Genomic DNA, 13,748 nt, shown 5'->3' with positions numbered 1-13,748 from the left:
TGAGTATTTTACTACAACATTAATGAGAAGAGTCCTTTGTCCTCTAATAAACATATAATCTACAGCTGGTGTGCAGTGTGGTGACTATAAAGGCCAATCAATCCATAACTCATCATTTTAACATTTCCAAACATTGTGTCTCTGGTCCCGGGAATCATTTATGACCCATTATTACTGACTGCTTTACATAAAAACCTTGATAGAAAACATCTCAAGCACCGCCCATGCGGAACCAAGAAAAAATATAGAATAATAGCATACACCCATACAGGAGTAGAAAAACATGGCTGTTGTCTTCCAAAAACAGCACCACCTCATTGTCTACAGGTTGTGTGTGGAACTGCAGCTGGGTCCCTTTCCATTCAATAGAGTTATGTTTGGTTACAATTTTGGGGACTGATCACTGTATAAATAAACCTTCCATACACTGATATGCTTTTGAACAGTGACAATCACATGTGATGTAACCAAATAGGACAATTATAATTTATCCTTCAAGTGGTTGAGGGCCTTGATGAAGGCAATTCAGGAAGTCCAGAGTGGGGCACGTCACGCTGGAGTGGGGCACGTCTCACTGGAGTGGGGCACGTCACGCTGGAGTGGGGCACGTCACGCTGGAGTGGGGCACGTCACACTGGAGTGGGGCACGTCTCACTGGAGTGGGGCACGTCACGCTGGAGTGGGGCACGTCTCACTGGAGTGGGGCACGTCACGCTGGAGTGGGGCACGTCACGCTGGAGTGGGCCACGTCACGCTGGAGTGGGGCACGTCACGCTGGAGTGGGGCACGTCACGCTGGGGTGGGGCACGTCACGCTGGAGTGGGGCACGTCACGCTGGAGTGGGGCACGTCACGCTGGGGTGGGGCACGTCACGCTGGAGTGGGCCACGTCACGCTGGAGTGGGGCACGTCACGCTGGAGTGGGGCACGTCACGCTGGGGTGGGGCACGTCACGCTGGAGTGGGGCACGTCACGCTGGAGTGGGGCACGTCACGCTGGAGTGGGGCACCTCACTATCATTTAGCTCAATTATTTGGGAACTAAAAAGCACTATTACGTCATATCTGCTCCTAATGGTACTGTTAAATAGACAAGATGCAGTATGGCGCCACCATGTGAACACGATAAGGTTACTGTTTGATAGTGGTGACGAACCCATGGCACGCGTCATACCAGCACTACAGAACCCTGCGGTAGAGCAAGGAGACACCATCTCCCTGCATTTACCACTCTCCGTTCTGTAGACCGCAGGTCGCTTTAAGCCTGAGATCTCCAGAACAGCAGGATGATGCACTAGCAAAGGCACCGGCACACGCACAGGACATCAGAGTCCCGGTGTCAACCCATTGGCCCACCTCTGGTGGACTTGTCGAGATCCTGGATTAGGTGAGTATATGATATTTTTTATTTTACTTAAAACTTTTGGTGTAATCATGGGGGAATTATACAGTGTGGGGACCCTCATACATTGTAGGGGCAAATGTTGGGACCAATATACAGCGTGGGAGCTAATGTGGGGGCCATTATACAGTTTAGGGGAATACTGTGAGTCACCCTCATACAGTATGCGGGCTAATGTGGGGGCGCATCATACAGTGTGGGGACTATTGTGCGGGGCCCTCATAAAGTGTGGGGACTCTCAAATTGTGAAGACTACTGTGGGGGGGCCTTCATACAGTGTGGGGACCCTCAAAGTGTGGGGACTACTGTGGGGGTCCTTAAAGTGTGGGAATTGTTGGCTCATTATAGTGTGTATAGGGGAGCCTTGGGCCTATTATACTGTGTATAGGGGAGCTGTTTGCCTATTATACTGTGTATAGGGGAGCAGTGACCCTATTATACTATGTAGGGGAGCTATGGGCCCATCACACTGTGTATAGGGGAGCTGGAGGCCCAATATACTGTGTATAGAGGAGCTGTGGACCCAATATACTGTGTATCGGGGAGCTGTTGGCCCATCATGCTGTGTATAGGGGAGCTGTGGGCTCATCATACTGTATTTTTCTTTTACGACAAAAGATCCTAATGTATGTCTTTTTTTTCTAAACTAAAACCTCAGTAATCAGGTTATATTGCTGTGTTGGCACTTTGTGATAAATAAGTGGGTTTTGGGTTGCAGTTTGGGCACTCCGATTTTCAAAGCTTCGCCATCACTGCTGAATGGCATTATGTAGGTAACGTACTGTACAGCAATAACACTTCAGTTTGTATTTAATTAAAACAACCCTCTAATCCAAAGCTGTAATCACTGACTAAAGCCACTTCCAATCAGACATTTCCTTGCAGTGCCCTCTACAGTAGAAATTTAGTACTACATGGCAGTAGTGAAAGTCCATGACATGCATTGACAGAATGGGTGATACCAGGCGATTCTTCATTCTGGCATAAAGAAGGGAGTGCCAAATGTATAGGGCATGTATGGACTGAGGTCATTGGTTATGTTCACACGTTGCTTTTTTTCTGCAGCCAAAACCTGCTCTCTTGGCAGTAAAACAAACGTTGCTTACTAAAAGCAGGTTTTTTTGCGTTTTGCTGCATTTTCACTGTGTTTTTGGTATAAATCCTATGCGTCATTTGTCTGCAGTATATGTTTGATAAAGTTAGTTTCACTCAACAAAAAGCAGCAAAAAATGCAGCAAAAATACAGCATTTTTCACTCTCATTGCCTTCTATGGTAAAACAAACGCTGCAAAAAAAAAATGCAAAAAGCTGAAAAAAGTGACATGCTGCAGTTTTCCATAAAGCACCAGTTTCTAAATCACGTGCATGAGATTTCTGATATCTCAGAGCTTTTGCTGGTACGGTAAAATAAAGCTTTTAACTTGCATTAAAAAAAAACAAGTAAAAAAACGCTGCAAAAACGCAACATGTGAACATAGCCTTAGTGTTAGAAACTGTTCAACCACAAGCTTCTGATGTACCAAGTGCCAACATGACTGGCACTGCTCATTATGACTGTAACGTAGCATGCCTTCCATAGGCACAGCATAGCCTGCCCAAGTAGTGCTTACAACCCAAAACTACAGAGAGTATTACTGTGTCTGTCCCCCCACTCCATAGTGCATCTATTCCATGAATTAGTTAATGGATAAGCAGAATTCCCAAAACTTTAGATTTTGTTTCACACCTGTCCCGGGTCTGGGCTCTGCTACCTATGCCCTGGTCCGCTAAACTTTCTTGTGCTCCAAATCTGGCTTTTCAAGTAGCCCGGCGTGCTCCCATGTGTTGAATTTCCTGGGCCTATGTAAGACACACACCTGGATCTTGGTATTAAGACTTTTAGTTTGTCTGTGCACAGCTCCCTGTCTGCGGTCTCCCGGACGTCTCCTGTTTGCATGCAGCTTCACCTCTGGTACGTGTTCCCTGTCTTCTAAAACCTCTAATACATGTTTGCTGTCTTCTAGATCCTCTGCTACATGTCCCCCTGCTGTTTCCAGGACCTCTGCTACCTGTCTTCGGTCTCCTTGATGTCTTCTGTCTGCATTCAGCTTCCAGTACCTCTGCTACTTGTTCCCGGTCTTCCAGGACCTCTGCCCCCTGTCTGCGGTCTCCCAAACGTCTCCTGTCTGCTTATGGCTTCCAGTATCTCTGCTATTTGTTCCCTGTCTTCCAGAACCTCTGCTACATGTACTCCTGCCGTTTCCAGGACCTCTGCTATCTGTCTGTGGTCTCTCAGATGTCTCCAGTCTGCATGTGCCTTCTAGTACCCCTGCTACTTTTCTGCGATCTCCCGGATGTCTCCTGTCTGCATGGGTCTTCCAGTACATCTGCTACTTATTCCCTGTCTTCCAGAACCTCTACTAAATGTCTGCGGTCTTCAGGACATCTCCTGTCTGCCTGTGGCATCCATTACCTCTGCTACTTGTTCCCAGTCTTCCAGGACCTCTGCCCCCGTCTGCAGTCTCCTGAACGTCTCCTATCTGCATGCAGCTTCCAGTACCTCTGCTAATTGCTCCCTTTCTTCCAGAACCTCTGCTACATATCTCCCTGCTGTTTTGATAATTTCTGCTACCTCTCTGTGGACTCGCAGATGCCTCCTGTCTGCATGCAGCTTCCAGTACCTCTGCTATTTAGCTACTGTCTCCTAGATGTCTCCTGTCTGCATGCAGCTCCCAGTACCCCTGCTACTTGTTCCCAGTCTTCCAGGACGTCTCCTATCTGCCCACAGCTTCCAGTACCTCGGCTACTTGTTCCTGGTCTTCCAGGACCTCTGATACTTGTCTGCAGTCTCCAGGACATCTCCTGTCTGCCTGTGGAATCCAGTACCTTTGCTACCTCTCAGCATTTCCCTAGTACCTCAACTGCCTGCTGCGCTGACGCCCATGGCCTGTGTGCCCACCCGGACCTTGGGTCTCGAGGATTCACCCCTTGAGTGAGCCCTTGATAGATTTCAACATAACATGGCCCCCAGGCAATTGGTGGTTGCAGACAAGATATAAACAGATTTCCACTAGGTCAGGAGGAAAACAAATTTAAATGTATCAAAGAAAAAAAATATTTACAAATTACAAAGAAAACAATCTTAAATGTATCAAATACATACAAAATATTTGTAATTCCTAATTTTTTTTGCATTTCCTCCCTTTTTTTCCCTAGACCACATCGAGAGGAAAGCACCATTTTCATAATATACACACATTGACAGGGTCGTGACTGACTTTTCTTCTTCCCCAGGTGCCTACTGAACCTACGTAATCTACAAGCAGCGTTCACCAAAATTAAGAGATGACTGGATGTGGATGAGAAGCATGGAGCAGGTGGGTGAGGCGTGACAAGCTACGGTGAGGCGCGGTATTATAATATGACAACGAGGAGACATAGAGAAGACACTTACTCTGGTGTTTGCATGTTTCTCTTTTCCCTAGAAACGAAACAAAATGAATGAAATTAAATTATAGCATTGATATTCGGAGCACGTCTTAAGTCTACGATGGGGACAACGATGGGACTATATGAGCCGTAAATACTGCTGTAAGGACTGCAAAGGCAAACAGTCATGTACATCAGTGTTTATCATGATGGATGAGATGGTTCTCCACGTGTGATCCAGAGTGTTAGAAGAAAGGGAGCCTATGGCAGACCTCCGCCGATGACCACCACTACACCCCGTTATTAGGAGGCCTTGATGCTTGCCCCTCCATCTCCCTTCCATGGCCTCGGGCTTCACTTCCCATCCCCTGTTTGCTTTTTAGTAGTGTTCCCAGCACTGCACCCACTAAAATAAAGGCATGTTTAGGTTTCTGCCCATGACGATTGACCATGGCCCTTTCACATGGACCGGTACAAACTGTATTGGGACAGAATACGGTCATCGTGGACAGCACATCACCATCAACAATGATTAATATGGGATCATTTTGGGATCGGGAACAAGCGTTCTTATGGATGCTCGGGTAAAAGGACCTTAGAGGATGAGGTCAACCCAGGCTGGGCGCTCTCTCTCCGCAGGGGACCATGGGCAACCACTATGGTATGAATGCCTTGGTTGCGCCAGACCATGAGATTCTCCTAGCTAGACATGACCACTAGATGGCGATCTGTCTAACCCAACTTTCGTCCATCTTTGTCTATAGTCAATTCACTCTGGAAGACCCCAAAAAAAAGTACTCCGAGTGTGTCCAAGGTCGCGGAGACCCATTTTGTAGTCCTTACTCATTACGACAGGTGTCTTAGATTTCTCTCATTTGATCTTATTTAGAAGTTTGAGGTCTTATGCACCCTGCTGGTGGCAGACGGACCCATGGGGACTGTGTGTCGCCATATGGGTCCTTCCTAAAGCACCGCTTTATCCCACAGAAGAAATGCTTCAGTATAGACCCAGAGAATGGCATAGGCGCTATATGACAGTTCTGTTCATGAGGCCTTATACTGAATCTTTTTAATTATATACATATGACCTAGTTATTAATCATTCATCAGAATCAATCATGTGTAATGAGAAATTAAAAATGATGATAAGCGATTAAAAATGAAAGCCCCACACTTGAATAATATTTTTTTTTAATAAACCTTTATAGTGGATAAAGCTCTATTTTTGCGATAAATGAGCTTCAAATTTCCTACATACATATTCAGTTACTATAAATGATACATTTCTAACTGCTTGTAGTGTCCACCAGGGGGAGCTTAGGAGCTTACTGCATAAACAATTATGAGTTAGTATGCAGTAAGCTCATTAGCCCCCTCTAGTGGTAACTGCAGGGAGCCAGAAGTATATCATTTGAAATTCCATTTGTTTTCTGTATCTATTCAGGATAGTAGGAGCTTTGTATAAGAAAAATGGGAGTTTCGTCTGCTATAATGATGTATATATTAATCATTTAATGATTTTTCCTTTTTGGTGCTTTTGTTTTTTCTTCCTTTTTTTCCCCAAGAGCCATTATTGTATTTTTATTTTTTTGTGGGACAAGTTTTTATTTTTGAGCAACAGCATTCATTTTCCCATCTAATGTATTGAAATACAAGAAAACATAATTCCAAGTTTGGTGATACGATGGGAAAAATATAATTAGATTTTTTTTTTCCTAAATGTATTTTTAGGGCATTGACTGTGCGGTATAAATATCCTGATAACATGATTACCAATCCAGCTCAGTACGGTTATGGTAGCATTAAACTTATAAGGTTTTTTTTTTACATTTTATTGGTTATAAAAATGTAAAACTTTGTAAAAAAAAAAAATGGGGTTTGTATCACCATTTTCACAGACCTGGGACTTTCTTACTACTTTATTCTTTGCCTGTCGAGTTGTCCTTTTTATTCCCATCATTTTGGGTGCCTATAATGTTTTGATTGCTTTTTATTGCATTTTGGGTGTAAATTCTGGCGACTGAAAAACACCTATTCTGACACTTCAATTCTTTTTTTTACTGTTTTAGCGTTCACCTTATGGGATAAAAAAAAAAATTCTATACACCCGGCAATAACAAATATTTTTTTAATTACATTTTGCATACGTCGGGGTTAATATTTTTGTATATTTTAATAATATATTATATGTATTTTTAATAATTTTATATGTCGTTTTAATATATTTTTTTTATTTTTAATGTGCACTCCATGAAACTGATTGTTTGATGGCCTATGCAATACAGTAAATGCTATACTAAATACTAAAGTATTGCAGTGTATTGTGAAGCTGATGATCTCTTTGGGCTTCATAGGAGATCGCATAAGCAAGCAAGGGGGACGTCAGTAAGCCCCCAGCTGCCGAGGCCAACCCACGATCACAACACACGGATTGCCAATGGTCATCAGCCGGGCAAGCCGCCATATTGAAGTCTTTTAAATTCCACTATTACTCTTGACAGCAGCATTGAAGAGGTTAAACTTATTTGATCGGCACTCAACGCTAAGAGGTTAAAAGGAATATATCATAAGAGAAATGGCCTTCTATTTAAATCAGGTTTTTGTGATCCATGTGCATTATTTAAAAAAAAAAAACACATTGGCAATATTGTTTCTTATTTTTTTTTCCATATCACAATATTGTATTAAAAATAAAAAGTAGAAAACTTGAAATTTTGACACTGGCCACTAGGAGTGCTCTAGACTCTAACTTCCTGTTCTTTCAGGAATTTACATGTACATTAGCTGCAATGAATATACTCACACTTTCTATCTTTTGTATTTGAGCATCTAATGAGCGTGTGCATAGGTCATTGTGAAATGAAGAGGAGGAGGTGAGCTGTGATATCACCTATTGTGAATGTAAATGTTTTTTCCCAGCAATATGCGCTCCTGAAGGATGATGATGGAACTTGATATTCGGATTCAAAGAATTTTTATTTCACACTAAAATACAACCGGTTTCGACTTCTTTGAGTCTTCCTCAGGTATAACATCATGCATGATGTTATACCTGAGGAAGACTCAAAGAAGTCGAAACCGGTTGTATTTTAGTTTGAAATAAAAATTCTTTGAATCCGAATATCAAGTTCCATCATCATCCTTCAGGAGCGCATATTGCTGGGAAAAAACATTTACAAAGTGGTATTGCCTATGAAAGCTCTGTCCAGTGCTCTCATCAGCTCCCAGATTTCTGCAGCAAACTGAATGGAAAGAGGAATGGAGTGATCCACTGATTGGATTTACATGCTTTACCTCAAGATACCAAATAGGTGAGTGGATTTATACTGAGTATATACCCTTGGAATCTAACTACTACACTTAGAAGCCTGCGCTTCCTATTTTCTCTCCCTACAATTCCCTCTTGTTTCACCTATTGTGAATGGTGGATCCTGTGTTATCTACTGTATATAGAGGTGCTATCAGCTCACCTCCTCTTCCTCCTGTACAATGATGGATAACTCCTCTATATACAGAAAACCAAAATAAACAAACAGAAGCTCTTCAAGAAGCTCGTGCGAAACGCGCGTTAAGGTGGACATTTCTGTGTGGCTGACCATCCCTTATTTGGTAATTATGTTGTAAAAAATTCATGAGGATTTGTGTGCTGTGATGGTGCTCCCTGGACATTGATATATTATGTTATAATTTGTTTAGATTGTGTCACTGTCTAATGCCCATGTTGCACCATTAGCACGACAAGTAACAGGACGGTAATAGTGCATAGAAGTCTGTGTTAAAAAATTGATTTTTGAGCCATTAAAATAAATATTTGTTGTCTGTTTTTTATAAGACATCTTCACTAGATGGCGACATTGTAGTATTTTACTAGCACTATGCACTTTAAAGATTTGTATGCCATGTATCCTGTTTATGAATAAAGATTTAATGTGTATTGGTCATGCCACTAGATGCCCATTACTGCAATATTTTCATACCTTTTTAATATTTTGTGTTGTTTTTAATTATGTATGAAATAAAGAGTTGTTCAATTTTATAAAGAAACCTCTGTTTGTTTATATTGATTTTCTTGATGAATTAAAGAGGTTATTATAGAGTTGGCCCATTTATTGGTATCTCCTGTATATACAGTAGATAACACAGGATCCACCATTCACAGTAGGTGATGTCACAGCTCACCTCCCCCTCCTCCTGTACAATGACTGATTAACACCTCTATATACAGTAGATAACACAGGATCCACCATTCACAATAGGTGATATCACAACTCACCTCCTTCTCCTGTACAATGACTGATAACACCTCTATATACAGTAGATAACACAGGATCCACCATTCACAATAGGTGATGTCACAGCTCACCTCCTCCTCCTGTACAATGACTGATAACACCTCAATATACAGTAGATAACACAGGATCCACCATTCACAATAGGTGATGTCACAGCTCACCTCCTTCCTCCTGTACAATGACTGATAACACCTCTATATACAGTAGATAACACAGGATCCACCATTCACAATAGGTGATGTCACAGCTCACCTCCTTCCTCCTGTACAATGACTGATAACACCTCTATATACAGTAGATAACACAGAATCCACCATTCACAATAGGTGATATCACAGCTCACCTCCTTGTCCTGTACAATGACTGATAACACCTCTATATACAGTAGATAACACAGGATCCACCATTCACAATAGGTGATTTCACAGCTCACCTCCTCTTCCTGTACAATGACTGATAACACCTCTATATACAGTAGATAACACAGAATCCACCATTCACAATAGGTGATTTCACAGGTCACCTCCTCCTCCTGTACAATGACTGATAACACCTCTATATACAGTAGATAACACAGGATCCACCATTCACAATAGGTGATGTCACAGCTCACCTCCTCCTCCACCTGTACAATGACTGTTAACACCTCTATATACAGGAGATAACACAGGATCCACCATTCACAATAGGCGATGTCACAGCTCACCTCCTCCTCCTCCTGTACAATGACTGATAACACCTCTATATACAGTAGATAACACAGGATCCACCATTCACAATAGGTGATGTCACAGCTCACCTCCTCCTGTATAATGACTTATAACACCTCTATATACAGTAGATAACACAGGATCCACCATTCACAATAGGTGATTTCACAGCTCACCTCCTCTTCCTGTACAATGACTGATAACACCTCTATATACAGTAGATAACACAGGATCCACCATTCACAATAGGTGATGTCACAGCTCACCTCCTCCTGTATAATGACTTATAACACCTCTATATACAGTAGATAACACAGGATCCACCATTCACAATAGGTGATTTCACAGCTCACCTCCTCTTCCTGTACAATGACTGATAACACCTCTATATACAGTAGATAACACAGAATCCACCATTCACAATAGGTGATTTCACAGGTCACCTCCTCCTCCTGTACAATGACTGATAACACCTCTATATACAGTAGATAACACAGGATCCACCATTCACAATAGGTGATGTCACAGCTCACCTTCTCCTCCTCCTGTACAATAACTGATAGCACCTCTATATACAGTAGATAAAACATGATCCACCATTCACAATAGGTGATGGCACAGCTCACCTCCTCCTCCTCCTGTACAATGACTGATAACACCTCTATATACAGTAGATAACACAGGATTCACCATTCACAATAGATGATGTCACAGCTCACCTCCTCCTCCTGTATAATGACTGATAACACCTCTATATACAGTAGATAACACAGGATCCACCATTAACAATAGGTGATGTCACAGCTCACCTTCTCCTCCTCCTGTACAATGACTGATAGCACCTCTATATACAGTAGATAACACATGATCCACCATTCACAATAGATGATGTCACAGCTCACCTCCTCCTCCTGTACAATGACTGATAACACCTCTATATACAGTAGATAACACAGGATTCACCATTCACAATAAGTGATGGCACAGCTCACCTCCTCCTCCTCCTGTACAATGACTGTCACATCACCTATTGTGAATGGTGGATTCTGTGTCATCTACTGTAATTCGTCGTCCTGTAATGATTGAGACTACTGAAAAGTCTTCTGTAAAGAACAGGAATGAGTCTAAAATGGCCGCAGTGACCAGTTTGAAAAATTGCAAGATTTTATTTCTTTTTAACAGACTGATATAACAAAAAATATCCCGAAGTAAAAAAAAAATCTCTAAACAATAGGTCATGTTCTGATGTTCTGATGACACATTCCCTTTAAGAAAGCATAGGCATAGTAGTTTTGGACATATGTAATTCAGGGTTGGATATTTACTGTAAAGTAGAATAATTGGGTGGTTATTTAACAAGGTGCGTTGCACTTTTACAGCTAATCACAACCATTTATCGGCCACACAAGAAGTTTGCACTTGTAGAACTTTCTGTCAAATGGATTTTCAAGTCGCTTAGATTGAGTTTAGATAAATGTGTTAGAGAAATCTTGAGTTGCCATCATTTTCCCATGGATGAGTTGTGGCGGTGTGAGAAAGGACTTATCAACTTTTCCACCTTTGAGGACAATTTATTTGTTACTTATTTAACATGCGATATTTTTATTTTTTTATCTAAAAATCATTTTTGTAATTGGGTTTCATTATAAAATTTTGCACCGCGTTCCTTCTATAGCTTCTGTGTTGCACTGTCTATAGCTGGCTGCAGAATGGGTTAACTGAGAATCTGTCAGTGAGTTTGTTCTGATGGTCCAGTAGGGGAATTTCTAACTGTATTATCTGTCCTTTTCTGAGCTCCTCTCTGCTGATTTATGACCACAGACCACATCAAAGTGCAATGTGCGGAAAAAGAGCTTGTAAAAGCCAAACGGTGCAACATTTTTAATGAAATCCAACTACAAAAATTATATTTAGCCCCAAATACATGCATTTAAAGGGGTATTCCCATCTCCAACATCCTATCCTAATATATAGTAGATGTAATAATAAGGGCGCTTGCATGCACCTGAAACGCGTCAGGTTTCTCTGAGGTTTCAGTTTTTCTTAATAAAGTATAATATTTTTTTTTATATATCCTGGTTTGATGTGCCGGTTCAACTTTTCCTTTTCTCCTGTAATAATATTAGCAAATACCTCCAATTAGAAATGTAGTATAGTTCTTCTGATTAGCTACGTCACTTACCCCATGTGCAGGGTATTGCACTAGCTCAGATATCCATGGTTATGACCACTAACAACTTACTAACTAACTGTAACTATATGAGTGGTTGTAACCATGGATACCTAAGATACTGCAATGCCCTGCACATGGTGTAAGCGACATAGCTAATCAGAAGAACTATACTGCATTTCTAATTGGAGGTATTTGCTAATATTATTATTATTACGCCTGCTACATATTGGGATAGGACTTTGGAGATGGGAATACTCCTTTAAGTTAAAAAAATTGGCCCCAGAGGTGCTCATGTAGGCAACACCACCCAACTGTACCAAAATTTCAGAGGCTGAGCTGCAGGATCGGGTACAGCCACATAGATGAGCTTGGATAGACAGTAAGGGTCCACAGATCCCCTCCACCAGTGTTCTGCTGAATGATAGAAGTGTCAGGGGTATAGAACCTGAAGCCCGTCCTTCTTAAAGGAAAACCCATCAAATGCTCATGTCTGATTCTGATGAATGAGATATTTCGGTTGTTGTTTCTGTGCCATCCGGGAAATTTGCCAACTCTTCCTCAAGTCCGGAAGGTCTCGCAGTATCCAAGGACCTCTTAGACTTTCCAGAAGAAGTTGCGCGTATGCTTATATTTTCTATTGGTAGCAGGAAGAAGTAGACATACGCATGACTACAACAGGGTGCACTTGTAGTCTGTTACCATGGAAATACTTAGATTTGCATAGGAGCTGTATACACAAAACAGGAATTTTTTCAAAAAGACAGAATTATTGTATCTATTTTAGCGCAGCAATAAAAAGTAATTGCTAAAGTGAACATAGTCACATAGCCGTCACATTTTGACTTTTTTTTTGTGCATCCACCAGGCCTCCCATTCCCCGCTTCCTATATTTCATCACTTTTTTTTATATTTATTTATGGAAGTTTTTCATTTTCAGAATAGAAGAGGCCACTCTGGATCTCAGTGAAGCAAAACGTTCATGATTAGAAGGCAAATAGTATTAAATATGGAGGATGAGAATGTAAAGACATAATGCAAATGCTGCAGACAAGGAAATACGTGACGGTTAAAGAACACGAATGGTCAAAATAAATCGCATGGCGTGATGAAGGCAAGATGTTCAGAAGATGGTCGTGTCTCCGTTACTTGCTGCTTTTTACCGCATCATTAAAGCTAATGCAAACTGCCTGTCCCTTTAAGAAGATCCGTTAACATCTGTCCATTTTACCGTTCACCTTTCTCAGAAACACGGTGCCAAACCTCCAGCTGAAATAACGCTCCAGTAATCATACAAACGCTACATTTACAAACTCTGCAACAACTTAATGTCGAAGTAACACATATATCGAATAAATGGTGCGATAATAATAAATAATAATATCATTCTGACATTTCCCTCTGCATTTGTGCGACTTAAAGGGTTTGTCCATCTTTGCAACCAACTTTTATTTCATTGCTTTAATACTTCTTAAAAAAACAACAACTTTGCATATAGTTTTGGTTAAAGAAAAAAATGTCCTACCGTTTTGGGTATACAGCTCATATACAGACCAATGTGTCTCCATAGTAATAGACTTAAAGGGGTATTCCAGCCTGAATCTCTATAGGTGATAAATGCTAGATCATGGAGGTCTGATTGATGGGACTCCTTCATGGAAGGAACTAGTCTCAAGATGGTGAATAAAAAAGGTTTGATTGGATCGGTGGTCGGGCACGTGGTCGGTCATCTTATTTAAAGTCTATGGCATTGATCAAAACAACCAAG

At 41.4% G+C, this 13,748-nt stretch overlaps 1 protein-coding gene and 1 long non-coding RNA gene across 5 annotated transcripts in view; one reads left to right on the top strand and one right to left on the bottom strand.

Annotated features, from left to right (window-relative positions):
- The window catches only part of LOC141264919 (uncharacterized), a 91,907-nt gene extending 78,816 nt beyond the window's left edge, over positions 1 to 13,091 (top strand). The window contains exons 2-3 of the long non-coding RNA XR_012320024.1: positions 4,674 to 4,756; positions 12,921 to 13,091. This is a non-coding gene — a long non-coding RNA (uncharacterized lncRNA). The remainder of the gene's footprint in view (positions 1 to 4,673; positions 4,757 to 12,920) is intronic.
- SGCE (sarcoglycan epsilon) overlaps positions 1 to 13,748 on the bottom strand; it is a 141,495-nt gene that overhangs the window by 7,245 nt on the left and 120,502 nt on the right. For 3 of the 4 annotated variants that reach the window (XM_073677337.1, XM_073677334.1, XM_073677336.1), the window contains one exon: positions 4,834 to 4,860. The exons of the other annotated variant lie outside the window; for it this stretch is intronic. In XM_073677337.1, the coding sequence (XP_073533438.1) occupies positions 4,834 to 4,860 (27 nt within the window). The remainder of the gene's footprint in view (positions 1 to 4,833; positions 4,861 to 13,748) is intronic. 4 annotated transcript variants of the gene reach the window in all.

This window comes from Phyllobates terribilis, unplaced genomic scaffold, assembly GCF_046119375.1.
Source record: "Phyllobates terribilis strain yellow unplaced genomic scaffold, ASM4611937v1 Scaffold_4__5_contigs__length_816908805, whole genome shotgun sequence".
Taxonomy (NCBI): Eukaryota; Metazoa; Chordata; class Amphibia; order Anura; family Dendrobatidae; genus Phyllobates; species Phyllobates terribilis.
This window is presented reverse-complemented; position numbering and strand designations above follow the sequence as displayed.